The sequence below is a fragment of the Lotus japonicus genome, chromosome 3, assembly GCF_012489685.1.
Source record: "Lotus japonicus ecotype B-129 chromosome 3, LjGifu_v1.2".
Classification (NCBI taxonomy): Eukaryota; Viridiplantae; Streptophyta; class Magnoliopsida; order Fabales; family Fabaceae; genus Lotus; species Lotus japonicus.
Window position 1 is genome coordinate 14585041 of NC_080043.1, and position 25000 is coordinate 14610040.

Here is a 25000-nt window from a genome sequence, read left to right on the forward strand (position 1 = left end):
TGGGTTTCATTTTTACTTTTTAGAATTATATTATTACTTCTTGGCAAGTGTAGGTTGATAGTTGATTCATTTAAGAAACTTTGTTAAATTGTTGGGTTGGAGTAAAAAGTAGCTAGAATTGTTTAAAGTGGTGTAGATGACGTGAGACAACAAAAAAAATATACAAAAAGAATGATATAAAATTTAAATTAGAAACTCCATTAGATTGCTTGGATAATGATGCTCTAATAAACTTGGCTGCCAAATTAGCAACACAGGTCTGCTTATGATACATCAAGCGACAACATCTCTGTAGATTATTGAATTGCATTCATTTATTTGTTTTGCTATGAAGTTATTTAATTTACATACTCTTCGTCATAGCAGCAAGAATAAAGGGAAATGGTCTATCATATAGTTGAAAAAAGCAGTCTAAACCTAGAAAAAAATGTCCACATTTACGCTTCCTTATTGAAAATGTAAAGAGAAGGTCTATCAAATAGTTAGATTTATAGTTAGATTTTTTTTTTTAAGATGTGAGCTAATGCTGAGTATAATGAATATATGGCAACATAACCGTGTTGAGAAAAGTTTAAAAGACCAACAATTCGTACATGAGCACTAGTGTCTATAGGCAACCAACAAAAAGCTCAAGATATATCCAAAGACTACCAATTCTTCTACCCTGAGTTTAATTATGATAACAGTATAAATAAATTGAAAAGGCTATTTCCAACTACCAAAAGCATGTTTTTTTACATGCATAGCTTATTTCCTTCCTTCACAAAAATATACACAAGAGAAAAACTAACTGGTGTTTTACTTCAACATAGGTTCTCTTCGACATGTCTCGTTATAATACTCCAGCTATCACCAATGGTCCAAACTGATTCACAAAGTAAAAAATTGTCCTGTGAGTGAGCAATATCAGCAGTTAAAAAAAGGGATCAGTGGTAGCTTCTGGTATGAGAAATTACCCTTCGATGCTTGACCGATCCAAGGGCCATTCATTACATTCAATATACTGCATGCCTCACTATATTGCAGATCTGGTAGCAACTTGGGGGTAAGCAAGAAACACCTGCATAATATTAACATGTATTCATCAAATTATAACCTTTTTTTCCAATAGCGCGAAGGAACTATAAAGATCAAGTGATAGTTCTTAGTCCTCACTGTGGTGTGTTTGCCTTGCTTGCTGCTCTCACTAGTTGCTGGAACATCTTCCTTTCATTTATAGGGTCCATCCCTGGTAAAAATTAAGTAATAAAAAGTCTCTTGAGCGAGTGAGGTCAATCCAGAAAGAATTTACTCCAAACAGTAACCAACCTTGGTTGATCTCATCAACAACTCTAAATGGGCAGTTTGTAAGATCTTGAAGGGAAACAAGATAAACAATAGTTGAAACTGATCGCTCCTGGAAAACCAAACATCAAGGTAAATTATGGGGAGAAACATAGCATCAATGTAATCAGAAATATGTTCTTTGTAATACCCCTCCAGATTGATGATGGGCACTGAGAATTTGAAGCTGACTATTTTCTCTGAATCACAATATAGAAAAGATTGCTGTGAGAAGGGGGAAAAAATAAAAACAGAAGTTGGAGAATAAGGTAAGGGAGAATATATATATATATATACATATACATATATATATATAATATATATATTAGAGGGAGATTTCTTGGCAATTTAATTGAAATATAAATACAATAAAAATATGTTTTACACAGACTAAGTATGAAGCACAGCTAGTAAGTTGGATAGAATGTGAAATATGGTTTTCTCATTTATTCTTAGTGATCTGTACAATACTTATAATTAAATCCTAAATCAAAAACCTGAACTATAGATCAGATAAAATTAGACAGGGAAACTATCAAACAAAATTATCTAATAATCTCAAGAAAGAACAATCCTAACTGAACTTAAACTATAACAGAATTATCTCACGATAAACATATATATCAATAATAATCAACACCCCCCTCATGCTGAAGCATATAAGTTATCCTAGGAAGCAAGGACTTAATCAACAAAAGCAGTCTTGATGTTGCCAAAGAGAATCTTTTCTCTAATAAATTGACAATCAACTTCAATATGTCTAGTCCTTTCATGTAAAATTGGATTCGAGAAGAGATACATGGCTGATTGGTTATCACAAGCAAGTGTTATAGGACCTATTTCACAAAAACCTCAACTCTTGGAGCAATTGTTTTAACCACAAAAGTACATAGCACGATAACTTGCTTCTATGCTAGTTCCTGCAACATTTTGCCTCTTGCCCTTCCAGGTAATCATGTTTCCTCCAATAAGAGCACAATAACCTGGGGTGGACCTCCTATTACCAACATCACCTGCCCAATCTGCATCAGCATATCCAATGATATCAGCATCACTTGTCCGTACATATAAGCCCCTTCCCAGGTGATCCTTTGATGTATCATAGGATCCAAACAAATGCATTTCAATTACTATCACTAGGTGAAAGAAATAACACAATCAAGGGTGTGAGTCACACGGCTAATAGATAAGATTTTATTATTTAAAATTTATTGTTTAGAGTTAGTAGATAACTAGGAAACCTCTAGAAACTAGTCTAAAAATATTGTACTTATGAATCAATAATTAATCAAGTATCAACAGTTATATAGTTCCCTCGATACAACGGGATCTCCAATCCTGAATAAAGAATCCTTCATTGATTTGATGGTGCGCAGTTCAGTTCAAAGTCGATTAGAGTTTTCCCAAGTCTGATTGTGAAAGAAACACTGAATTTTGTACCAAAGCTCATAAGAATAATACACCAAATCATGCCAGTAAGAATGGGAGTATAGAGAGACGATTGTAACCAGCATAGAAAAAACTGATCTTGGGTTTCCCAAAAAGTGTACGCCTCATTGATACTTCCAGCCTTTCAATCACCTTCACTGAAGAACCTGGACAGGATTGAAGGATTCCCAAGAAAAGGAATAAGACATGAGCATTGATAACAGGCTCTATTTCCTGTTTCCTTGTAGGTGAGCTTCTCTAAAATCGAGAAAGAGAATGAAGATAAAGGCAGAACCGGAACAAAAACTGAAGAAGGGGGATTTTGGGGTTGTCGTGGACTTTCATAGGCATTTTCAACCAGGGTAGGAGAAGACGCCATGATCCAAGGATCACAGAGCTCGTGATACAATGTAGAAAATATGCAAGAGGAGAGAGAAAGAAGAATTTTGTATAGATTGAATTGAATGTGATACAAGGAAGCTTCTCTTAATAGAGCTAAAGAGAAAACTTACTAAGGAAGCTAGATAACATAACAGAAATAAAAACTCAAAGTAACAGTACCTAACACCACGTAACTATCTATTATACTCTATTAACCTCACTATATAAGAGAAGCCTCCATGTATTACAATTTACAATTCCTTCAATCAATAAAACTATTTTGTTCACTACTTTTTCTCTCTATCATTTTCTATTATGGAATCAAGAGCTTTTTGATTCTTAGGCCCTAGAACATTCACATTCTATTTTGGGGGTGCTCAGTGTCAAATAACCAATTATCTCAAAAGCTTAAGCTATTGGGTAAAGGACACCAGAATGGTTTTATTATTATTTCTAACATGCCTCCTCATGCAAGAGCCTGTTTGGGCCTGAAGTGTGGACAATGCACAGACCCACCTACCATGTGATGAAATTCTACTTTCTATTAGAAGAATTGGGGGCGGCAACTACAAGGATTGAAATCTAGACTGCTGGGTCATAGAGGCTCTGATACCATGTCAAATAACCAAATATCCCAAAAGCTAAGTTGCCACCCACCCACCACCGAGCCTTCTGCGTCTGTTTCTCATACTGCCTCGTCTGTTTCTCAATAATAATCAACAATTTGAAAACAAGATTTTGACCACAAAGAACAAATTTAAGCTGAATTAAAAAAAAATGATGAAATTGCAGTATCGTTTTAAGGGTTAGATTATATTTATCAAAACAGTCTGATTGTAGTTATATCAGTGACCGAGTAGAATCATTGTAGGACATGAAGTTGGGTTTCCTTCTAAACATTTTAGTTGGTAACCAAAAGTCACATCAATCCCTGTGAAAGCATATTCTGATGAGAACCGAATAAAGAAAATAACTCGTTCAAAACAGAAGTTACCTGAACTTGACTTTTATAAGTATTCCGAATTTATCGAAGTCCATATCATGCTCTTCTGAGAAGAGGAGAAACATATGTGATGGTAGAAGCATAAGAAAACCAAATAAAATTAATTTCAACTACCATATGACAAACCTAGTGAAACTTCTCCGGCAACAGCCATCTCTTGAAAATTACATCTAAAGGTTTCATTTATCTGGGCCACAAGGTTTCTCAGTGTTGGAAGCCATTTTCCCTGCAGAAAAGACTTATCAAATTGAGCTTTTCTAGTGACAGTATTTGACAAAGAATCATAAACTCCCCCAGAAAAAAAAAATGTGATGAAGCTGTTCATTCTCATCCCCATGAAAAAAGGTTAAAAAATATAATTAGCATCAATGCTCAAATCATAACAGTTCGTATAGGCCAACTGGGCCTTCTATTCTGAATTCCACTAGGTCCTCATGTGTTAATTTCACATGACCATGTCATGTGAAGGATCTGGAACTTTAATTGTTTCTTTAATGAAATCTAATGGTTAGTATTATTTCCCACACAATCTTAATTTTCTCTCTCCATATATCAATTAAAGGCCCAGAATTCATTAAAATAAAATTAAAGGTTGAGATCTTCACATGACATGGTCATGTGAGATCAACACATGAGGGGATCCAAATCCCCACCGGATTGTAGAATATACTGTACCGTACTGAACAAATGGATCAAGTCATTTTGAATTGTTTCAAACCTCTTTATGCTGGAGGTAAACAAGGAAGATGGGAAAAGTCTGGTCGCCGGAGGCTCAGCGGCATCTCACCAGAGTCTGGTCGCCAAAAGTCGCGGGCTCGCAAGTGAAGAAGGAGGGAGATGGAGACTAGGGAGAACCTAAACCACTAAACGTAAATAATCAAGACAGAGCGGGAGGCTGATTCCTAAAATATTCAAAGGGAAAACCCCATAATACCTTTAAAAATTTTCCCTAACAGAATCATTTAAGGGCAAAACAGGGTTTCCGAGTGAAGCACAGCAACGAAATAGCGCCACGAAGGACGCATTTTGAGCCGCAATTGCAGACGCAAAAGCTGCGACAAAAAAGGTCCCCAGTTCCGCTCCATGTCACGGACAGCTGCCGATCCGCTGCTATAGCGTGCAATTCACATCCTTGGGAAATTCCATAATATGCAGTTTATGATCCCCACGCTTCAGATGTCCAACACTGAGCGTGAGGAGGGTGTTACGATCCCACATTGACTAGAGATATGTCTAACAAAGTCCATATAAAGCGCAATGTTGTTAATGGAAGATGGCAGACTATGACGGGCAGCCAAAAACCCGCCATGAGATTCCGCCACAGCGCAGCCATAGCCGATATTTGATAACACTGATAAAGCATAGAGCTATCCTCACTCCTAAGCTAGGGTGAGTTAGGTCTAACCCAAATTCTAAGATTTTTGTATGTATAGCTTTTATATAAATTTGTAGTGTATCATAAAAAAATATAGATTAAAGTAGTCAGATTAAAGTTTATGAATCTGCAAGAGTGAACTTATTGAGCAAGTTTTCACATAAATTATTGTGTATGCACATACATATAAATACAGAAGAGAGTTGTCTGGAAAGATTATATGCCCCTTATTGCTATACCGTCTAATAACATACAGTCCTCCACAAAAAGATCACAAAACTTAATGAAAGCATGTAAATCTTCTGCAAACAAAAATGATCAGGAGAAGTAAAAGAGGACAGAATACTGAAAAAAGAGGTAGAAGACTAGAGAATGGGAAACTGTGCACATTATTTTTCAAATGCCACATGCTCAGCTTCAGCTATTAACTTCAATATTAGATTACATTTTTCCAGAGATAAATATAACAATTGCACTGAAATATGCACTCTCTACGTGCTAACACTCTAGTCACGTAAAGAAACATTTCACTAACCTTAATGTTATCTAATTCAGCTAGACACCTTCTACTTTCGTTTTTGTCTGCTTCAAGTTTTACTGCAAGATCTTCTATCTGTTAAGTAATCGTAATTTGTAAATATAAATCGCACATAGATATAACCCAAAAAAAATACAAGAATAGAGATTACATGTCTTTGTCGATCCTCGTATTGTTCCAATATGTTATGATTGACAAAAAGGATTGAATTGGCTTGAGCAGTGGTATCTTGGATAGCTGCTTCCAATTCCTCTATAGTAGTCGCCATCTGCATGAAAACTCACAACAATTGTTGGAGTTTCTACTCATATGTGTGTGTGTGTGTGTCTCTATATATGATACATATATTGGAACTGTCAAAATACAGTATTTTAGAGAAACTGTGTATTTCAATGATAAGATGTGAACGTACTAATGAAGGGTGAATCTACCACAAATGCTAGCTCAAGGGTGATGATTGTTCTACCATTTAAAGAACTTGGTCGTATTTCTAGACAATGTGGGACCTTTCAACATTAGTCATCAAGAGTTTACCTTATTTTGGTCAGAAAACTCTAAGCTTTTTCAATAATATAAGATAAACTAATATGGAAAATGATGCTTTTGTGTTCATTTCATTATTCGAATTTCAACTTCAAAGTTTTCAAGCATGCGAAAAGAAAAAAATACACTGTCATGTCCTGAAGCACCACCTTCTGGATGAGGTTGGTATTGCAATGTAAATATTGGAAACAAGCAAAGAAATGCACACTACAATTTGAAGAACTATACAAACCTCAAGAAATTCCTTCTCTAGCTCAGGTGTAAGCCGAGCAATTGATTTAGCATAATTCAAGGAATCAGTAAGCTGTTGTCTACAATTCTCAGTCTCTTTCTTACCTAAGCAAAAAAAGGTTAGAAAAATATGGGCAGCTTGCAAAATCAAGAAATTAAAAACTAAATAGATTCTCACAGCCATCAAAATGCAATTTTACTTGCAGAGCAAAATTCTCAGGTTTCTTCAGTTTGGCCTCCATCTCTCCAATCTTAGAAAATTCAAAATGTAAACATTAGAGAAAAAGTGGAGGGAATAAATGCAGAAAACAAGCACATAAATGATTCTACAACAAAGCAGCCAATGGTGAGATGACTACGTTTCCTACATCCTTTAACTTATGTCAGCTTGCTGTTGCAGATAAAACGAGCTCTACTTTAACTCTTAAGACTTTGTAAGCACAAAATTGTTATCAATTTGAATGTAACTTCTCCTAACTGAATTTCATGGTTAGTAAATAGTAAATAAGAAATTGCAAGTTGCAAAGGTCATGACTTATGCCACGATAGAGGCTTCAATGTCATGACGGTGAATTGCAAGTTGCAACACAATGAAGATCCTTGGAGCCAAACCGTGCTGGGACCCTTGTTCGTCTTCTTCGAAAACCTATAGTTTACTATCAATGGGTTTTAACAACTAAAAGTTGGCCTTCATGGATAAGTTGATTGATAGACAGTTCCCTAAGCTGCAAAAAGATACAAATAAATAAATATATGGTTTGGAATTGGATTACGGATGCCTTTTCCTTGTTGCTAAGAAGACCAACTAGTCATTTGTTCTTGTCTATGGCTACCGTGAGACACTGGCCTCTATACCAACTAGATATTAAAATTGCCTTCTAACAAGGTGAGGCAAAGGAAGAGATGTATATGGAGCGACCACCTGGGTATGTTGCCTCAAGGGGAGTCATTTCAAAGTTACAGAAGTTTATATATGGTCTAAAAGAGTCACCTTGAGCTTGGTTTGAGAAGAAGATTTATTGCAAGGCGAACCATGTTGTATTCTTTAAATGATCCAGTCGAACTAACTCATTTATCATTTGGAGTATGTGGATGATACTCTCATTACAGGTGATGATCAAAAAGGAACCTAAGCAACTTGTTCAAACATTTCCAAACCAAAGATTTAACCCCTTTAAAAAAAAATTCTTGGGATTGAAGTGGTACAATATTGGCATTTCTCAGAGGAAATATGCTCTAGACATTTTGGAAGAAACAAGGATGCTTGGTAGTAAACCCAGGTCAGCCTAGGAACTACAAGCTAAACAAGAATTGTAGAAAGCTAACTGCACACAGGTGATGAGTAATTAAAAGTCAGTCACATGTATTATGTGCCACAGTGAGCAGCATAAATATTCTTAGATTACCTTTGCATCAAATTCGATTAATGACATACGTAGTTCAACAACATTCTGTCTGTAACCCATAGCTTCAATAAGAAGATCCTGTCAAAATTGGATGAAAATCAACAGCAAAGAAACCATATTCTTCTAAAAGCAAAAGATGAATAAATGCAAACAAAAAACAGAAAAAAAAATCAAACAATTTAATGTAAGTGGATTATCGTACCAACAGAACTGCAATAACTTAAAATTAAGCCTTCTATTATCCGATATTAAGAAGGAGCAAAAATACAAATAAATCACCTTCATTTTAATTGCATTGTGAAATCGCTGAATGTTATATTTTTCAGCCTGATCAACAAGCTTTGCTATCTCAGTATCCATATCATCCTGCTCCGCTATCGATTTCAGTATCGCTTTCCTTTGTTCTAGAGGTCAAATAAATATACTCACTTTAGAATATCAAATCCAAATGTTAATTTGAAGCCTTCATATCTTTCAATATCATATAATACTTCAACTTACCTATCCGGCCAAGGAGTTTTTTTCGTTTTTCTTGCTCATTCCGCGTTGTTATGTTAATGCCTTCCTAAAACATTCAGAATGAATCCTAACAATTCAAACTTTAGTAGGAATAAATTTCTTCAAATCAGATTAGGTTAAAATCAAAGCTTTCATCAACCACACACGTATGACGTACCCATAGGAAAAAATCTCTAAAACAGATAATAAATATATTCAAAACAAAATTTAAATTCGCTGCAGATTACCCGCTGTTTATGGAGACTAGCAACTTGATTCCTTAATCTCCTTTCCTCTTCTAGAGATCTTTTAATGCTTTCCTCCAAGGTAGCAATTCGTTCTTCAAGCTCCCTTTCATCGGAAATCAGATTCTCAATTCCTCCCACGTTCGAAGCTAATAAGTACAACAAAAGGGAAAATGAGAGGTAATAACAAACCAGAAGTTAAAACTAGATTTGGTCATTCATATGTTAATTCAACAAGATTTCAGAGAGCAATACTATTAGATAGAAGTTTTGGGGGGTCCACATGATGAACAATTGCGCCGACATGATTTACATATCTTGAGTCAAACCAACGGTAGTGATTTTCTGGTGTCCATAAATCCATAATTCCCAATCTTGGAACCACCTCAGATTTCTGATCAGTTTCTTTAGATCCAATATACTGAAAACATGTAGGGAAAAAATGAATAAGTTGTATAACTAAATAACATTAACCCACATCCATAAACATAAAGCCCGGAAGCATCTTTCAAACAAACAATAAGTTTAAGGCCCCGCTTGGAAACACAGCTTAATTAAGCGCTTATGGTCATAAGCGCTTATGTCATAAGCGCTTATTCATAAGCTATTTTAAAAATTTTATTGAAATAAATTGAAAATAAGCTATATATAAACATAAGCTCTTTTCCATAAGCTATCTTGAGTAGAGTATGAAAATAAGCTCAAAACAGCTTATGTGGTAGGTCATAAGCTGTTTGCATAAGCTCTCCGAAACACTGGCATAAGAGCTTATGCTATCAGATAAGCTCAAATAAGCTCTTCCAAACGGGGTCTAAATAACAAATCAACAGACGAAGCACTAGAGACAAACTGAAAGATCTAGCATTGAGGTGCTAATCATAGTCTCCTTGACAACAACTGGAGCATCAAAAATTTGGTCCAACCGAGAATAGATACCAAGAGCACGCATCTGGTAAGGAAAATAACATCACAAATATTAAATGTTTATTTCACAAATGAATATGTAAAAGCAAAAATGGTCACCCCATACTTACATCTTCAGAAATTTCAAAAGGCCTTCTTTGGTGGTTATCACCGCCAGTATAATTTAGAATCGGTACATCAAAGAACTTCAGGTTTTTCACTAAAAGGTCCCGATCACCAGAATCTTGTGTTATGAAAGACTGGATTGAACAACAAAATAATCAACAATGCAGATAAGGGAAAGATTAAAGTGGGTGAATTAACTCCCTCTTCAAGTAAGAGGTGTATAATTATCATTCTTCCTTCCCACCTAAAGACAGTGGGAAAAAAACACTTACACCAACCAAAATTTATCAACTTTACTGAAGATAAAGAATTTATGAATGGGGAAAAAGGATACAGTTAAATAAAAAACTACAGAAATATGTCTCAGTAATAAGCAATAGAGAAGCCATTTAAAGAATGAAGTCTGGGGCTAAAGAACAAGTATTCCATAAAATACTTAAACAAAGGACCTACAAATAATGTATCCAGAATTTTCAAAACAAAAGCAACTGGAGTTGAGCAAAAATCAGCAGAAACTGCTTTTGCAGAAATAAATGATAGCATCATTTTAATAATATATCTAGAAGTACCTTCCAAACGTGATGAGCAACTTGACCCTCCAGATATTGAGCATGTTTCTGATTTGGGACATTCACCTGAAATATGATTCAACAATTTAACAGACTAAGTAAGAAACCCAAAAAGTGATAATATCATGATTTAGAACAAATGTACCTCAAGTAAAACTGGACCATACACATCCTTGTTGAATTTATAACGATTTTCTCGGACCCATTTATAAGCTTCAAAATTTTTTTCAACCCCACATTTTTGCAATTGAAGCAAACACCTGGTATTTTTATTATTCATTCCCCTCAATCTGCAAATGTTAGAATAAAAAGAGAAGTTAAATACATTTATTTGCCTTGGTAAACAATGTTAAGAGCACGTTATCTTAAGTCTAACTTTTACCTTTCTTTACACTTCATCAAGAGTAACTTTTTCTGATTTATTTCATGTTCTGCTTGTGACTTATTCTGCCTCACATGACTAGTTGAATGCTCCAACTTCCAAAGTTCATCATTCAGTTTTTGCTGGTGGGAAAAAAGAATCTCTTTATATTAGAGTGTAAGTACAAAACAAAAACAATTTTTTTTACCGACTACAATACAGCTAATCACAGTTAGAAGGTAAGGTAAAATAGATAATTCTTTAGGATTGTAGCAGACCAATTACTACAGATTATTACTCCCTCTGATCCTAATAATAAATCATTTTTTTATTTTTGATTTCCCTTAATATAAGTCACTTTATAATATTAATAAAGCATTTTTTTTCCATGTTTACCCTTATATTTAACACTCAGTATTTAATTATCTATCTCATATTAAAAGAATCTTCATGCAGTTTTCTGATGCAGCAAAAAAAAAAGAATCTCCATGCTTCCCAAAAAAAAATTTATTTCCAAGGCCTGTTAGAAATCCTTAGTTAGAACCACACAACACCACAAAACCTTAGGCTTAAGGCAATGGGTGTGTGTGTTCTTTATTATATATGCACTTGTGCACTTGCTAATCTTGGCAATGTGGGACTTCTTTGAGTTACCACTTCATTATCTCTATTACTCCCCCTCAATTGGGACTCCATTTTTTTTTTTTTTTTTTGTTGCCTGTGCCTTGCACTCCAGCGGGAACATCAGTGGTCGTCGGACTTGTGCTCCTTCGTCTGAGTCTGCCTTTCGACTTTCTTTGTCTGGGCTAGTACTCTAGTGGGAGCATCGGAGTTCCTTGGACTTGTGCTCCTTCGTCTGAGTCTGAGGCCTTGGCTTGCGCAAATGGGACTGCCATTTTTGCTTTTTTTTTTTTCTCGGATTTTTACTTTTTTTTTCGTTTTTTTTTTTTTTTTTTTTTTTTTTTTTGGGAAGCGGAAGTCATGGCTTGGATCAGACCAGCTCTGATACCATGTTAGAAATCCTTAGTTAGAACCACACAACACCACAAAACCTTAGGCTTAAGGCAATGGGTGTGTGTGTTCTTTATTATATATGCACTTGTGCACTTGCTAATCTTGGCAATGTGGGACTTCTTTGAGTTACCACTTCATTATCTCTATTATCATTTATAACTTCTACCCCAAAATAAATTCAAAACTTAGGAAATTTATTAAAAATATTTACAAATTTATTGTTATTAAGTAATTTTAACTACTTTTCTAAATCCTACGCGGGTTCTTGTAATAATTGTGGCCAATCTAGATCTGGGTCGTTCATCTTTGATTAGCTCGAGAAGGGAGTAGCAAGAGAGAGTTTTTTTTCTATAGGCAAATGTTAGTTGTTAATAATGTTAGTAAATTAGTATATTCACCAAGGTTTGAATTCTGGTCTCTTCACCCTTCATTGCCCCTCAACCCTTATGTCACCTAGCTCTTACCACTAACTCTTACCACTTGAGTTAACCCTCGAGGACATAGCGAGATAGAGTGAGAGGGGGGAGCAAAAGGAGAGTGGGAGGGAGAGAGAGGATTGAGGAGAGGGAGAGAGGGAATAGTTATCTTGTCCAAAGTACCCGTTAGTCCATGGTGGACCAAAATATTAATGGTCCACCCTAGTCTCACCCCAAATAAATAATTGGCAATAAGAATTAACAAAATACTTGTAAAATTGACATACAGTTACCAATAACTTCCTTATGATTATATCCAATTCCTAGGACATAGACTTGGAAATTATCAGAGAAATAATCAGTACCTACATTAAGAGTAGACCATATTCTATTTTATAATCCTACCTCTTTAAGCATATATTTTCCAAATCAGCTTAACTAGAGCATCACATTCACTATTACCATTGTAGTCACAACCTTAGTTTTCATTTGCAAATATCATTGCTATCAAAATATCAATGCATCCCCAGAAGCACCATCACTACATGCTAATAGTGACCTACTGTCACATCACCACACCCACTATATCGTGGAATACGTTATCACAGCATTAATGAGCCAAAGTGGATGTAAACAATCTCTATATTTCAAAAGTTAAATACTAAATTCATACATTTTCTCTTGATCTCAAACAACAAAAATCTTTTAGGGCTCGTTTGATAGGATAGTGATATTTTATCCCTTATTCTGTCATGTATATCATGTGAAGTCTTATCCTACGGGGGACTTGTGAGAACCCAGCCATGATATGATAACAATTTTCTTTCCCATTTTCACTCACATGCCAAATTAGAATTACATTAGTATTTATATTTTCATATTATTTAAAATATACTCATTTATAAATATAAAGTTTAATTTAAGTAATATATTAATTTTATTATTTATGACTTGCTAGTTGTTAATGTTCAGTTAAAACAATTCTGTTACTCATAAATTTAATCAAAAAATTGACTAATTTACAAAACGTAAAAATATTGATTTTACTTATATAAAAAAAAGAAAAAAAAAGTATCACTTGCTACTAATTAATTAACATTATTTCACTACTTATATCACAAATAAATAATAAAAAATAAACTAATTATACACTTTTTTTTCTTACACCAAGGTATCCTCAGAAGAAGAGGCAGTCGTGAGACTACTCACCTCGAGACTTTGAGATAACATTTAATAGATAGAACTCTTCCAACAAATCATTCTCCATACACACCAACTAGGGATCGAACCTTCGACTAAATGTTTAAGGAACTCAACTATCTACCAACTATGTCAGCCCTTGTTGGTAAGTAATTATTCATTAATAGTGAAATAGACTACAAACTTATAAATATTGATTTATTAATAAGAAATATAGATTAATTTTCTCTTATCACCTGCTATTACCTACTTTAAATGTTTTCTTTACTTATGGAATACTTTATACTACAAATATAGACTAATTTTATAAAAGTAATAATATTGTTTAAATTAAAAGTGCCCAATAAAAATAATAATATTGTATACTACCAAGTCAAAATCAATTTGTTATATATATAATTTTAAATTAAAAATAGTACAAAATTAATTTTAGTTAATTTGAAAACATATTTGCAAGATATACTCATTTATAAATATATTAGTAAATTAATTACTTATTCAAAAAATTAATTTAAAAAATATTATATGCTTAATTTCATTCATTTCTCATTTATATCAAATCCTATCGTTATCTAGTTCACCTAAAACACAAGATAAGATAAGAGTCTATTTTGCTCTTATCTTATTATGTCCTTTAGAGATGTAAAGGTCCTTTTGGAGGGTATCTTACTAGAGCTAAAAAGATGTGGCTTCTTGGGGAAGCCTTGGGTCTTCGCGGGTTGGAGAAAGAATTTGTTAGAACATAATATAAAACCATTTAGGTGGCCTTACCCAACAACTTAAGTTTTTTGGATAATTGATTATTGACATGGTATCAGAGCCTCTATGACCAAGTAGTCTAGAGTTCGATCTTTGCTGCCCCCATTATCTAATAAAAAGTGAAATTTAAGCGCATGGTAGGTGGGTCTGTGCATCCACGCTTCATGCCTAAGTGGGCTCTTTTGTGATGGGCCGTATTAGAATATAATATAAAACTATTCAGGTGGCCCTTACCCAACAGCTTTAGATTTTGGGATAATTGGTTATTTGACATATTTTAGGGTGATGTTCTCTTCTTAGCGTCCTAGTGTTGTTATTCTTGCTGTTGTTTTCATGGCTCTTGGGAGTTTTCTTTTTGTGCAGATTCTACAGGTTTTTTGTTTGGGCTATGTTGTTGTGGGTGTTTCTTGGTGGGTTTTTGTTTTCTGTTTTTGTTGTGTCCCTCTTTTTTGTTGGGCTGCCTCTCCTTCTCTTCCCTTGAGAAGGGTTCTCAGATTTCTCTGATGTAATATAATATTTTAACTTAAAAAAAATCTTATTACGCCCTTATCCAATTATCTTACCCTATAATTCCTTATCCTTTCTTGGCCCCCAAACAAGATCTTAAAGGCTTGGATTATAGTATTATTTCAAGGTATATCTTCAAATTAGATTGAAGAACTTCAGTACAAAAGCATAGTATATCTGATAATCATGCTTAGAAATTGAAAATTCCTTACTCTAAGAGGTGAAGCAAATAATTTTGGATATATATGACATAAAAAATTATTAAAGGGGCACATACAAGCTCATCCCTCGGAGGTACAAAAGGGTGTAGATTCTCAAGTTCAATTTCAGCAGCAGCAAGTTTCTCCCTAGCTTCTTCAAGTATTTCTTGTCTAGAATTGTCCTGCTTCCTCAAATTGTCCATTTCTTTGTACTTACTTTGTAATTCCCCATCCTATAAAACGGTGACAAGGAACTAAAATCACAATAGATTCCAACTTTATGCAGTAGGGTACAAGATAAACCCACAAGCACAGTACCATGGAAAATTATCAAGTTATTTTAATGACCTTAGTGCCAAATAACAACTTGTTTCAGGGAAATGCATGGATGAAAAGGAAAACACAGGTTTTGATCATGTTAAAAGGAAAACTACTAAAAAAAATTATATCAAGTAAATAGAAGGAAAAATTACCAATTGGCTCTCTTTCTCCCTCAGCTCCATTCGCTTATTGCCATTGTCAATTAAGCAGCTGCTTACCGTTTTACATTTTACATTTAATGCATCCTTCTCCTCTTTTTGTTTCCTGTTACAGCATGATGAATTATAATATGTTATGTCAGATCTCAACAACAAACAAGAGGGGTTGACCACACACAGACATGCTAATGAGTTAAATACAATACCACAATACAGGATAAGAATAATGGGATAACTCTAGGCCCTTGTTCTTGTAGCAATACAACTCATGGAACTCTTAGGAAGTCACCATCTTCAGCTAGATATCACAGTGATAATACCATGATCATGAGGATTAATCTCACAACACAATTACAGTATAGGTAAAAACTTGCAAGAAAATAAGGTAGTGTTTGGTCCAACTTTTTTTTGACATAAAAGCTACTTTAAAATTATAGGGCCCAACAAATTTTAAAATTAATAAAATAAGCAGCTCAACTTTTATACAGGGAAAAGGGGTAAAAAAAGCTTATAAAGCAAAAGCTGAGCTTTCATCTACAGTGCCTCCACTCCAAGGTTCTCAGAATCGTGAGTCCATGCAGACTCGTTTTAGGTCCGTAGACTCAACTTGTAGACTCATAATAGTTTACCATAAATGGAAAATATTTAAGAAAACCTGTCATGGTGTACAAAGATAGCCTACTAGGACCATCAAAGAGACATTAACCAAATAAATTCAAGATCCAACTTCATAATTGTTAGATATCTTGTACATAAGCAGGCTGATGGGAATGGGTAGATTAACTGCTGGATGACAGTTATTTGTAGAAAATAACGGATGGTAGATATGCAGTTTTAGTTTAAAAGTATATTTAATAATAGAAAACTGCTTGATGGCAGTTATTAGTAGAAAATAACTGATGTTTGTTATGTTTTAGGGATATATTATCTCTAGTTTAAGGGAGAATGGGGATGTTGTTGTTAGTAAATTGTGGACAGAGAACATTCTCTGTAGGAGAGACTTTAGTCTAGGATATTAAGTAAATTACTGTGTGTATGTTATCTGTGTTCTGTTTAATACATATTTCATCAGTTAACATCTGGTGTTCTATCAATTGGTCCGACCTGCTGGATACAAAGGAGGAGAACCGCAACCAGCAAAGTGAATCATTAACCATGGCTAAGGTGTCCGATAGAGTGGATTCTTTGGAGGAAAAATTCATGGAAATGAAGACTAATATTGACGAAGGGATGTCCAACAAGGAGGAGAAAATAGAAACTTTGCAGGAAAGACTTTGGGCAAGGGCAATGAAGATGAACTTGAGTCGTGAGGTAGAATCTCAAGTTTAACTACCTTGGCTTCAGCTAACTGGTGGTGGTAACTATCTGTTGCAGTCTGTTTAGATTTTTCTTATACTAGAGTGCAGCTTGTGAGCATCACAGGCATGTAGTGAACAAATGATTAAACCAAAATGAAAAAAAGAAAAAGCATTGATGTGTCATTCGCTTCTCAATTATGTTTCCCACCCATCCCTCTCTCTCTCTCTCTCTCTCTCACTTTCTCATTTCTGCACTTCTATATGTAAATCTTGAATGAAAATATAACACTGAGAGCTAATTTTACAAAGTTTGGACAAGTTTCAGGAAGAGATACAAATGCACCATTTCAGGAAAGAAAGAAAAAGTAAATGTCTGAGAAATAAGAGGTACAAATATTTATAGGTTATATATTCATTTTATTTAAACCCCACATTATGGAACTCAGGTTCGAGGTTCTGTTTAGCTTCTTCAAGGATGTAAAGTAGACATGGGATATTTAAAAAAGGAAAAGACATTGTTCCCCTGACTGGAGTTTGCTTAAATTCAAAACAGCTAATACTACTGCAACCTATTATGGCAGTTCAAATTCTTTAGGATCGAAACAATCAACTATAAGTATAAAAGAAAGACAGGCCACCATACTTAATGGGCTCTTTAAGATCACTTAATAACTTATCAGCTTCCTCCAATGCCTTTGCTGCATCATTCTCACGTATCTTAGCTTCCCCATATTCCACCTGCTTCATATCATACCTCAGCCATGGCAATTTCTTCTTCATTGACTCGGCCTACATTAAAAGATACAGGCAATATTTTGTTATTTAACAGTGTAATACTTGAAATAAAAGAAAGAAAATGGACATTATTTTCTAAGGATATAACTGTACATATCTATTATTTGAAACCCTAATAGGGTGGAAAAGAAAAGGAACGAATTTGACTGAATCTGTTTTATATTAATTTTTTTTAACGTGAATAATACAACTGAGAAGTTCTCTTTATATAGAGACCTTAGGAGGCTGGAGGCTTGCACAGCAAGCTTATCTTAACTAACCCTAGCCGTCACAAAGGCTACAAATAACCTAGCCGCCACATAGGCTACATATATTTATTTTAATATATAAAATATTATAAAATAACACTTATACTAATTATCTCTAATACTCCCCCCACAAACTGAACTGTGCAGATCTGTCGCAGTCAGTTTGGCTCTCAAATCTTTGAATAAAGCTGAACTGAGGGGTTTCGTGAGAACATCAGCAAGTTGGTCTGTTGCAGGAATATGCTGCACATGTAGTTGTTGAGCAATGACCTTTTCACGAACAAAAAACAGATCTAACTCCATATGCTTAGTCCTGGAGTGTTGGACCGGATTATGCGAGAGCATAACTGCACTTAGGTTATCACACAACAAAGTAGGTGTAGTGGCAGTGACCTTGAGTTCTTGGAGAAGGGACTGAATCCACAATAAGGCCTCACGTGTATTAGGGACAGGAGGCGATTGATGAATTGCAGAATTTGGTAAGGGTGAAGATGCAGTTTGTGCAGGTGAAACTGACTCAGACTCAGATTGAGGAACAGTTTGAGACTCATGGAATGGAGAATGGACCTGTGAGGAAATGCTCTCAGTTGCAGGTATAGGTATATGATTTTCTGGAGGAACTATGGGATCATTGAGTCGACTAGAAATATTATGCTCGGTTAGTATGCCTTTCTCAGTTAGTAACTTAGTATGCTTTGTTCCTACCAAAAGTGTCATTTTCCGATGAAATCTTCATACAGACCTCCAAGTCTCAAGGTAGAGAACACTTTTACTCAAAATGGTATAATTGCCAGCAAAGTGAGTTACCAAGAAAAGGATAATCCTGAAGTTGAACCCAAATATTTGAGTGTATCCTTTTGCAACAAACCTTCTCTTATGCCGATAAAATGTACCATCAGACTGATATTCATCTACACCCCACTAACTGCTTATCTTTTCGCATCTCAAACTATCTCTCAGGTCTGATTTTTGTCCTGAAGCGCCAATCTCTTCATTCATGGCTCGAACTCAGTTCTCTCCTTTTAAAGTTTCTTGTATTGATGGAAGGATCATGATAGAATCCATGGTTGATAGAAACTCCAGTGCTGCACAGAAAGGTGTTTTGTAGAGACAAACAGGATATAGAATATTTGGCACAAGACATGAAGATGCACTTGAGCTCCCAAAGATCCAATTTACCACTATGTTAACTGTGGACATGAACAGAGGGAACACATCCAAAGAATCAACATTGGAAGCTGCTAATAATAGGAGTGGAGAAGGGTGAAGTCACAAATTGTACCGGGCTAACACTATCATGAACAAGAGAAGGTAACATGTTGATCAGTTGAGGGAACATGAGTGATCTTCAGCTTGCCTTGAACAACTTTCTCACACACAAAGAAGATGTCAAGTTCCATATGTTTTGCTCTAGCATGAAGAATAGGATTGTGTGCTAGAAGAACTGTGCTTCGATTGTCACGGTAGATTTGTGGAACAGTATAGGGAATTCTCAATTCTGAGTTCTATGAGCAGTGATTCCATCCATAATATCTCTGCAGCAGTATATGCAACAGTGATGGTTGTAGGTATAAGCTGTTTCTGACAGAATAAAGGAGCTGATCAAATGGTTGCACTTACGGCAACCCACAGCTGGTTGCATGAAGGTTACTAGGGTTTTAAGGTCGCAATGAAGGCGGTTAAGGTTTAGATGTGGAAGTACAGCCTCCCAAGGTCGGGCACATTGATACAAACTTGAAATAAAGGGAAGTTAAATATTATTTTCTGATGATATCTCTAAAACTATACAAGTCTAGAAAATATATAGGAATCATATGTGACCAAATTAAGGAAACTACTAATCCATGGAAAAGGTCGAACAAATCAATTTTCCCTAAATAAGGAAATAAATCTGCACACACTAATTACGGAGATTATATTGTACAATAGTAATTAGTGAAGATAGGGAAAATTCAAGGAGGGAGGATCAGAAAACCTCCAAAACAAGAAAAAAGAAAGGACGAAAATAGCACATCAAAAAAGATGAGGTGGGAGGAACATTAACACAATGGCACTACATACTATGGAAAATAATGGCATTCAGACATAAAGTAATCAACAAAACCCAATATAACCTTGGCAAGAAGCTCATTTCTCTGACGAACGCGTTCAACATCCTTCTCTAATTCAGCATTACGTTCCTTCAATTGTTTTAAAGTTCCTTCATTTTTCTCAAGAGACTAAAACAGAATTAGCAAAGTAATCCTCAAATTTAAAAGAAACAATTTTACGAGATAGTTGATATCATCCCTTAGGAGAGGGTGACCTTACCAGTTCAATATGCTTCAATGCGCGACTTTTATCAATTAGTGCACGATGTTGCTCTGGAAGCTGTGGATCACCAACAGCCTTTTCAGTCTCTTCCAGAAGTTGCACAGGAGTTAACTTTGCAAACTGACATACCCTGTCTTGCGGTAAAAACTACAAAAAGCCAAGGATCCCAAACAAGTAGTAGTTTAGGGGAAAGAGAAAAGCAATAGCCCAATATAGAACTTAAATTTAACTTCACAATGAAGATAGCACATATAGCAATATATCCCATACCATATAAATAAATAAATAAATAAATAAAACAATTAAAAGACAGTATGCAAATAATAAGATTAAAAGGTAACAAAACATGCAGATGATCACACAAATAAACTGCAGCAAAGGGATGATGAAACTTTCTTGTTAATTTAGGAAAGAGAAGAAATAGTTAATTAAAACACCTGAAAAGAATTTTTTTATTTTTTGTAAAATAACATGAGTACCTATTATACCTCAACATCAGAAGTAGGACAGGTAGCAAATAAAAAAATTAATTGAAATTCAGAGAATTTTGTAGGTGAATAATACATTCTCTATTCACATTCTTCCCTCTTCTACATTATCTCTCGAGTTCTCTCTTTCTCTCTGTATCACTTTCTGCCGTTTCTACATGGTATCCAAAGCTAGAAGAATGGAAGTTATAGATTCTGTTAACTCTTCTCTGGCGCGCATATCACCTCGCACACAACACTGTTGCGTGCGTCACCGCAGCGCACACGTATTCCGGCTTCAACTAACTATGCCAGCTAAGCTAACCAAACCGTAACTAACTATGCCGGCTGAACAAACCAAACCATAGCTAACTTTTAGATAGGAATCAGGTACAATCAGATGTATTATACCCATGTGCTCCAACAAAATGTCCAAATGTAACAAATAATCAAAACACAATTCAACTCTCCAGACAGAGACAAGGATTTGAGTCCAAAGAAGTAAGCCACATCCCAAATAAAAGAAAAAAAGTGGCTGGATGAAAACAGTACAGAGCTTCAACAAAACTTATGCTCCAACAAGCACAAGTTTATGAAGAAGCTAAAACCACAAATCTTGCATGACTATAAGTTAATCTTACTTGAAATAATGGAATCATCCTCCAAAATTGAGAAATTCTAGATAATTCAACAAAAGGTCATATAAAAAAAGCACAGTAGCTTAATAGAACGAAAAGTATGCCATGAAATGTCCTCACTGCAGGTCATAACCTTACTTGAGTCAAATTATCGACTTGGATGTTAAGCTTCTGAATGGTTTCAACCACATCCTTTTTGGGAACTACATTTCCTGAAATGAAACACATTGAAAGATTTCATAATTATTTGATTATCCTAATAGAAGCTTTCCAAGAATACTTAAATATAATTTGTTGCAACATGTTTTATTTGTGCATGTACTTAAATAACAATACTACTAAATTGAGATATAGGGGAAAATCTAGAATCTAGGCTCTTAGAGAGAAAAGTTGCGATGAATGTAATAAGTTTAAGGGAAAGAAGAAACCCCTATAGATGTGTATGTTCCACCATAGCCATATTGACTAAGTGATAGAAAAAATGCTCATTGCCCACAGAAATTTGATATCCTTGATTTTACCAAAACTTCATCAATCGTAACAAACAAAAACAAATTCTTGGTAGAAGGACGCACCTAATGCTCATCAGAAACCTGAAAGAGATTTTCCGACGAAAGATACCTATCTTGCAAAATGTCTTCCTGTTCTTGAACTACATACTTTATACAAAAATAAATAAACCCGACCCAATGTAATGAAATATGAATATACTAAAACACCCTAAGTTAATAACAATTCATAAGAAAGAGCAGCTTATACTACCGCAAAAGAAAGGTTTTCAAAAGAAGCTATGTACCTTTAGGTAGCCAGCATTGTTTTTAATTTGAAAACCAGTAATCATTTTTTGTTTTTAGATACCATAACCACCCAACTTTATCTTTTAACAAATCCCCGTTACAATTAACATCAATCAAGAGACTTAAAATTCACCGTTCAAATAAAGTAGCATTCGATAAACTAGTGTATCTAGACCAGGCTTGTTAATAGCGCGCTATAGCGGCGCAATAGCCTATAGCGTAGCACCCTGGGGGTTCACCGCTACTCCACTATTCACCACTATAGCCCTCGAAATAGCGTTTTTGGGGCTTGCCACTACACTACGCTATCCGCCATTAACAACCCTGATCTAGACTAGAGTGTTAAAAATCCCACCATTGAACAACCATTCGGACGTGTTGTAAGCATTTATTTGCCGCGTAATGGTAATGCGCTCCTCTTTATGATCCCCTCTCAAGGTAACCTTAATGAAGCCGGAATCTTCTCCCCGTTTTACATATTCCCCAATCTTTGTAGCTCTCCCAAGCAGCTGCAACACAATTATAGAAGTTATCAAATGATGGTTCAAAAATCAAAACTATGACTCTTGGTGGAAAATGTAAACCAACCTGGGGCTCTCCGCCGAGGCCAAGAGCAATAGCACATACAAGAGAACTCTTTCCAGAACCATTAGGTCCAATTACAAGATTCAATCGGGGACCAGGTTTACATTTTAAGTAATCAAAAGTCATGAAATTAGAAAGCTCAATCTCAAGAATATTTCCAGGCATATAATCATCTTCTCCCCTGAAATAAAGTTTAAATGATCAACCAATAACGATGATCAAGTTAGCAAGGAGAATGATGCATGAACGTTAACTAACTAACCTTGTGATTTTGTGGCGCTTAGGGGAGCGAGATTCCACCATTGGAGATAATAGGGATGAGAGGGGTGTGTGGTTTGAAGCTTTTGAAGTGAGAAAGTTCGAATTCTTGTCTCCGAAAAACTCTAGGTTTTGGCGGCAGTTAAAAGCAGAGTCACTTCCTTGCTTGATATGACTAATTGACTATACCTTTTGGCGCCAGTTGACATGACAATACCTGCTACAGTGAGGGTCATTGAAAAATACAAAACAAAAAATGGAAGATAATAATTAAATATTATATCTCTTACTTTTTTATTCTTAAAAGGCCGAGTTACAATTAAAAATAAGTGATTTTTAGGCATCTAACAAACAAAAAATTAAAGATTTTTTAGGAAAAGTATAAGCTATTTTTTTAGAAGTCATTTGGTTTAGGCTCCCTAAGTTTTTTTTTTTGGTAAAGGCCCTTAAATGCAAAATAGTAATGAGATTTTGTTCCCTGCCGTCAATGTGTGTAAAAGATGTTCAAGGAATATTCTCTTTAATTCCAAATTTCAAATTTTAAATAATAATAAAAAAAATATTTTTATTTAAAAAGGTTTAAGAAATTTACGATTGATATTTTTATAATAATCTATTTGAAACTACTTGACTGTGTTATCTATATACTTTAGAAAAGAGGAAGGTTGTGAGACCCACCTTGCTGATTTGGCACTCCAAGAATTACTTTCATCCAATCTCTCTCTTTGTCTGACAAGTGTCACCGTCTTATTGATTTGGACCAAAACATTACAAAGCTCATTTTTATTTCAGTTTTATATGGAGGCTCATTATTGAAAGCTTATTGAATGCTGATTTTTTATTATTATTTTTTTAGTCGTTCATTAATTGCTAACATAAAATATCCACATTAATGGCTAATTAACATTTTGACTATTTCAACTATTTAATTACAAATAATTTTTGTTTTGCACCACAAGATCCATGTGTTTAAATAGAATTACTATTTTTCAAAAATATTCGAAATAGTTTCGAATTTCCTATAATTACTGATTACCTGTGCGAGGACCGTCAACAACTTGTTTCTCAATTTTTTTTTAAATCAATGCGTTTATCAGTTAAATAACACCTTTCCTATAATTAATCATTTTCATAAATGAGATATATTGACCTATCATTCATAATAATTATAAGTGAACCGTGCGTTTGTAATATTTTAATAAATGGAATCACTATTTAATATCATGATTTGTAACGCACGGGGTAGTATTTTAATATCATGTTTGATACATTCCATTCTTATGAAGAAAAAATTACCCTGGAATTGATTGAATTTCCTATTTTGAGTGGTAAATCACCTCATGCTATTAAAAGTCACTATAAGCGTACGATTGAAATTTTGGTTGAAAAAAAAATTGTGCCGGCTAATTTCAAATACCATTCATAATACCCTAATTTTCCTACATTTTTTTAACTTGCATTGAGAAGTAACCCTAATTCTGAAATTTCTATATAAATCACCTCATGTTATTCTTCAACTTTATCAGTCCTTCCAATTCCCACCAACTATTAGTTTTGAAAATTCTGAATATTACCCATCAAACACTCATCTTTTTTAACTCAACTTTCGGGAGGATACGTCAACTATCAGTGAGTCTTTGTTAATTATTTTGTAGTTATATTATTCGCACTGTATTAACAATTTCTGATATCTGGATATTTTAGATATAATCGGTGTTTTGAGTAAGGTTGGACGAATACAAGAGTTCACAATCCTTAGAAAGATTGAGAAGGTCGTCCGAATTGATCGACCTTTCTGCAGCAGGGTAAAATTACCCAGGTACCTCGACCACTAAAATTGTTCAACGGAAAAATATATATTTTTATGAGAATTTTTTTAGTCTATGTTATAATGTTGTTTTTTTTACTGATGTAGGAAATTCCAATAGATATAGGCTGGAATGGAGCCAACCAGAATTTTGTATCGACCAACTCTTTGAAGAACCTCTCATGATCAAGTAGCGCTCCTAGCTATCATCTGAACGTGAACAAAATAACTGCACTTATTTTGTTAATAAATCTCGACAAATGCACGACAACATCATCTCCATGAAGTA

At 34.7% G+C, this 25000-nt stretch overlaps 1 protein-coding gene across 1 annotated transcript; it reads right to left on the reverse strand.

Moving 5' to 3' along the window:
• Positions 1–507: 507 nt before the first annotated feature.
• LOC130748918 (structural maintenance of chromosomes protein 5-like) lies at positions 508–23040 on the reverse strand. The gene is made up of 30 exons (XM_057602167.1): positions 22909–23040; positions 22650–22827; positions 22417–22570; positions 21403–21476; positions 20157–20306; positions 19961–20065; positions 17447–17592; positions 15500–15611; positions 15104–15259; positions 10952–11073; positions 10715–10859; positions 10570–10635; positions 10006–10134; positions 9822–9920; positions 9227–9392; positions 8975–9120; positions 8730–8793; positions 8508–8632; positions 8229–8306; positions 7001–7073; positions 6824–6927; positions 6200–6316; positions 6046–6123; positions 4262–4361; positions 4127–4181; positions 1475–1523; positions 1309–1396; positions 1156–1228; positions 957–1060; positions 508–865 (listed from the first exon to the last, which is right to left on the reverse strand). Exons 1-30 carry the CDS (start codon positions 22947–22949, stop codon positions 804–806), a joined length of 3159 nt encoding a protein of 1052 aa, XP_057458150.1. The 5' UTR covers positions 22950–23040; the 3' UTR covers positions 508–803.
• Positions 23041–25000: the final 1960 nt, after the last annotated feature.

What these genes read in the sequence shown, in the direction of transcription:
- LOC130748918 (XM_057602167.1), bottom strand. Translation starts at nt 22,949, where the DNA reads ATGGTGGAATCTCGCTCCCCTAAGCGCCACAAAATCACAAG. An exon ending in GATCTTAAAGAGCCCATTAA is followed by an intron (nt 15,612 to 17,446) that starts GTATGGTGGCCT and finishes ATGCTGTAACAG; the next exon opens with GAAACAAAAAGAGGAGAAGG. An exon ending in AAAATTGCATTTTGATGGCT is followed by an intron (nt 6,928 to 7,000) that starts GTGAGAATCTAT and finishes TTTTTTGCTTAG; the next exon opens with GTAAGAAAGAGACTGAGAAT.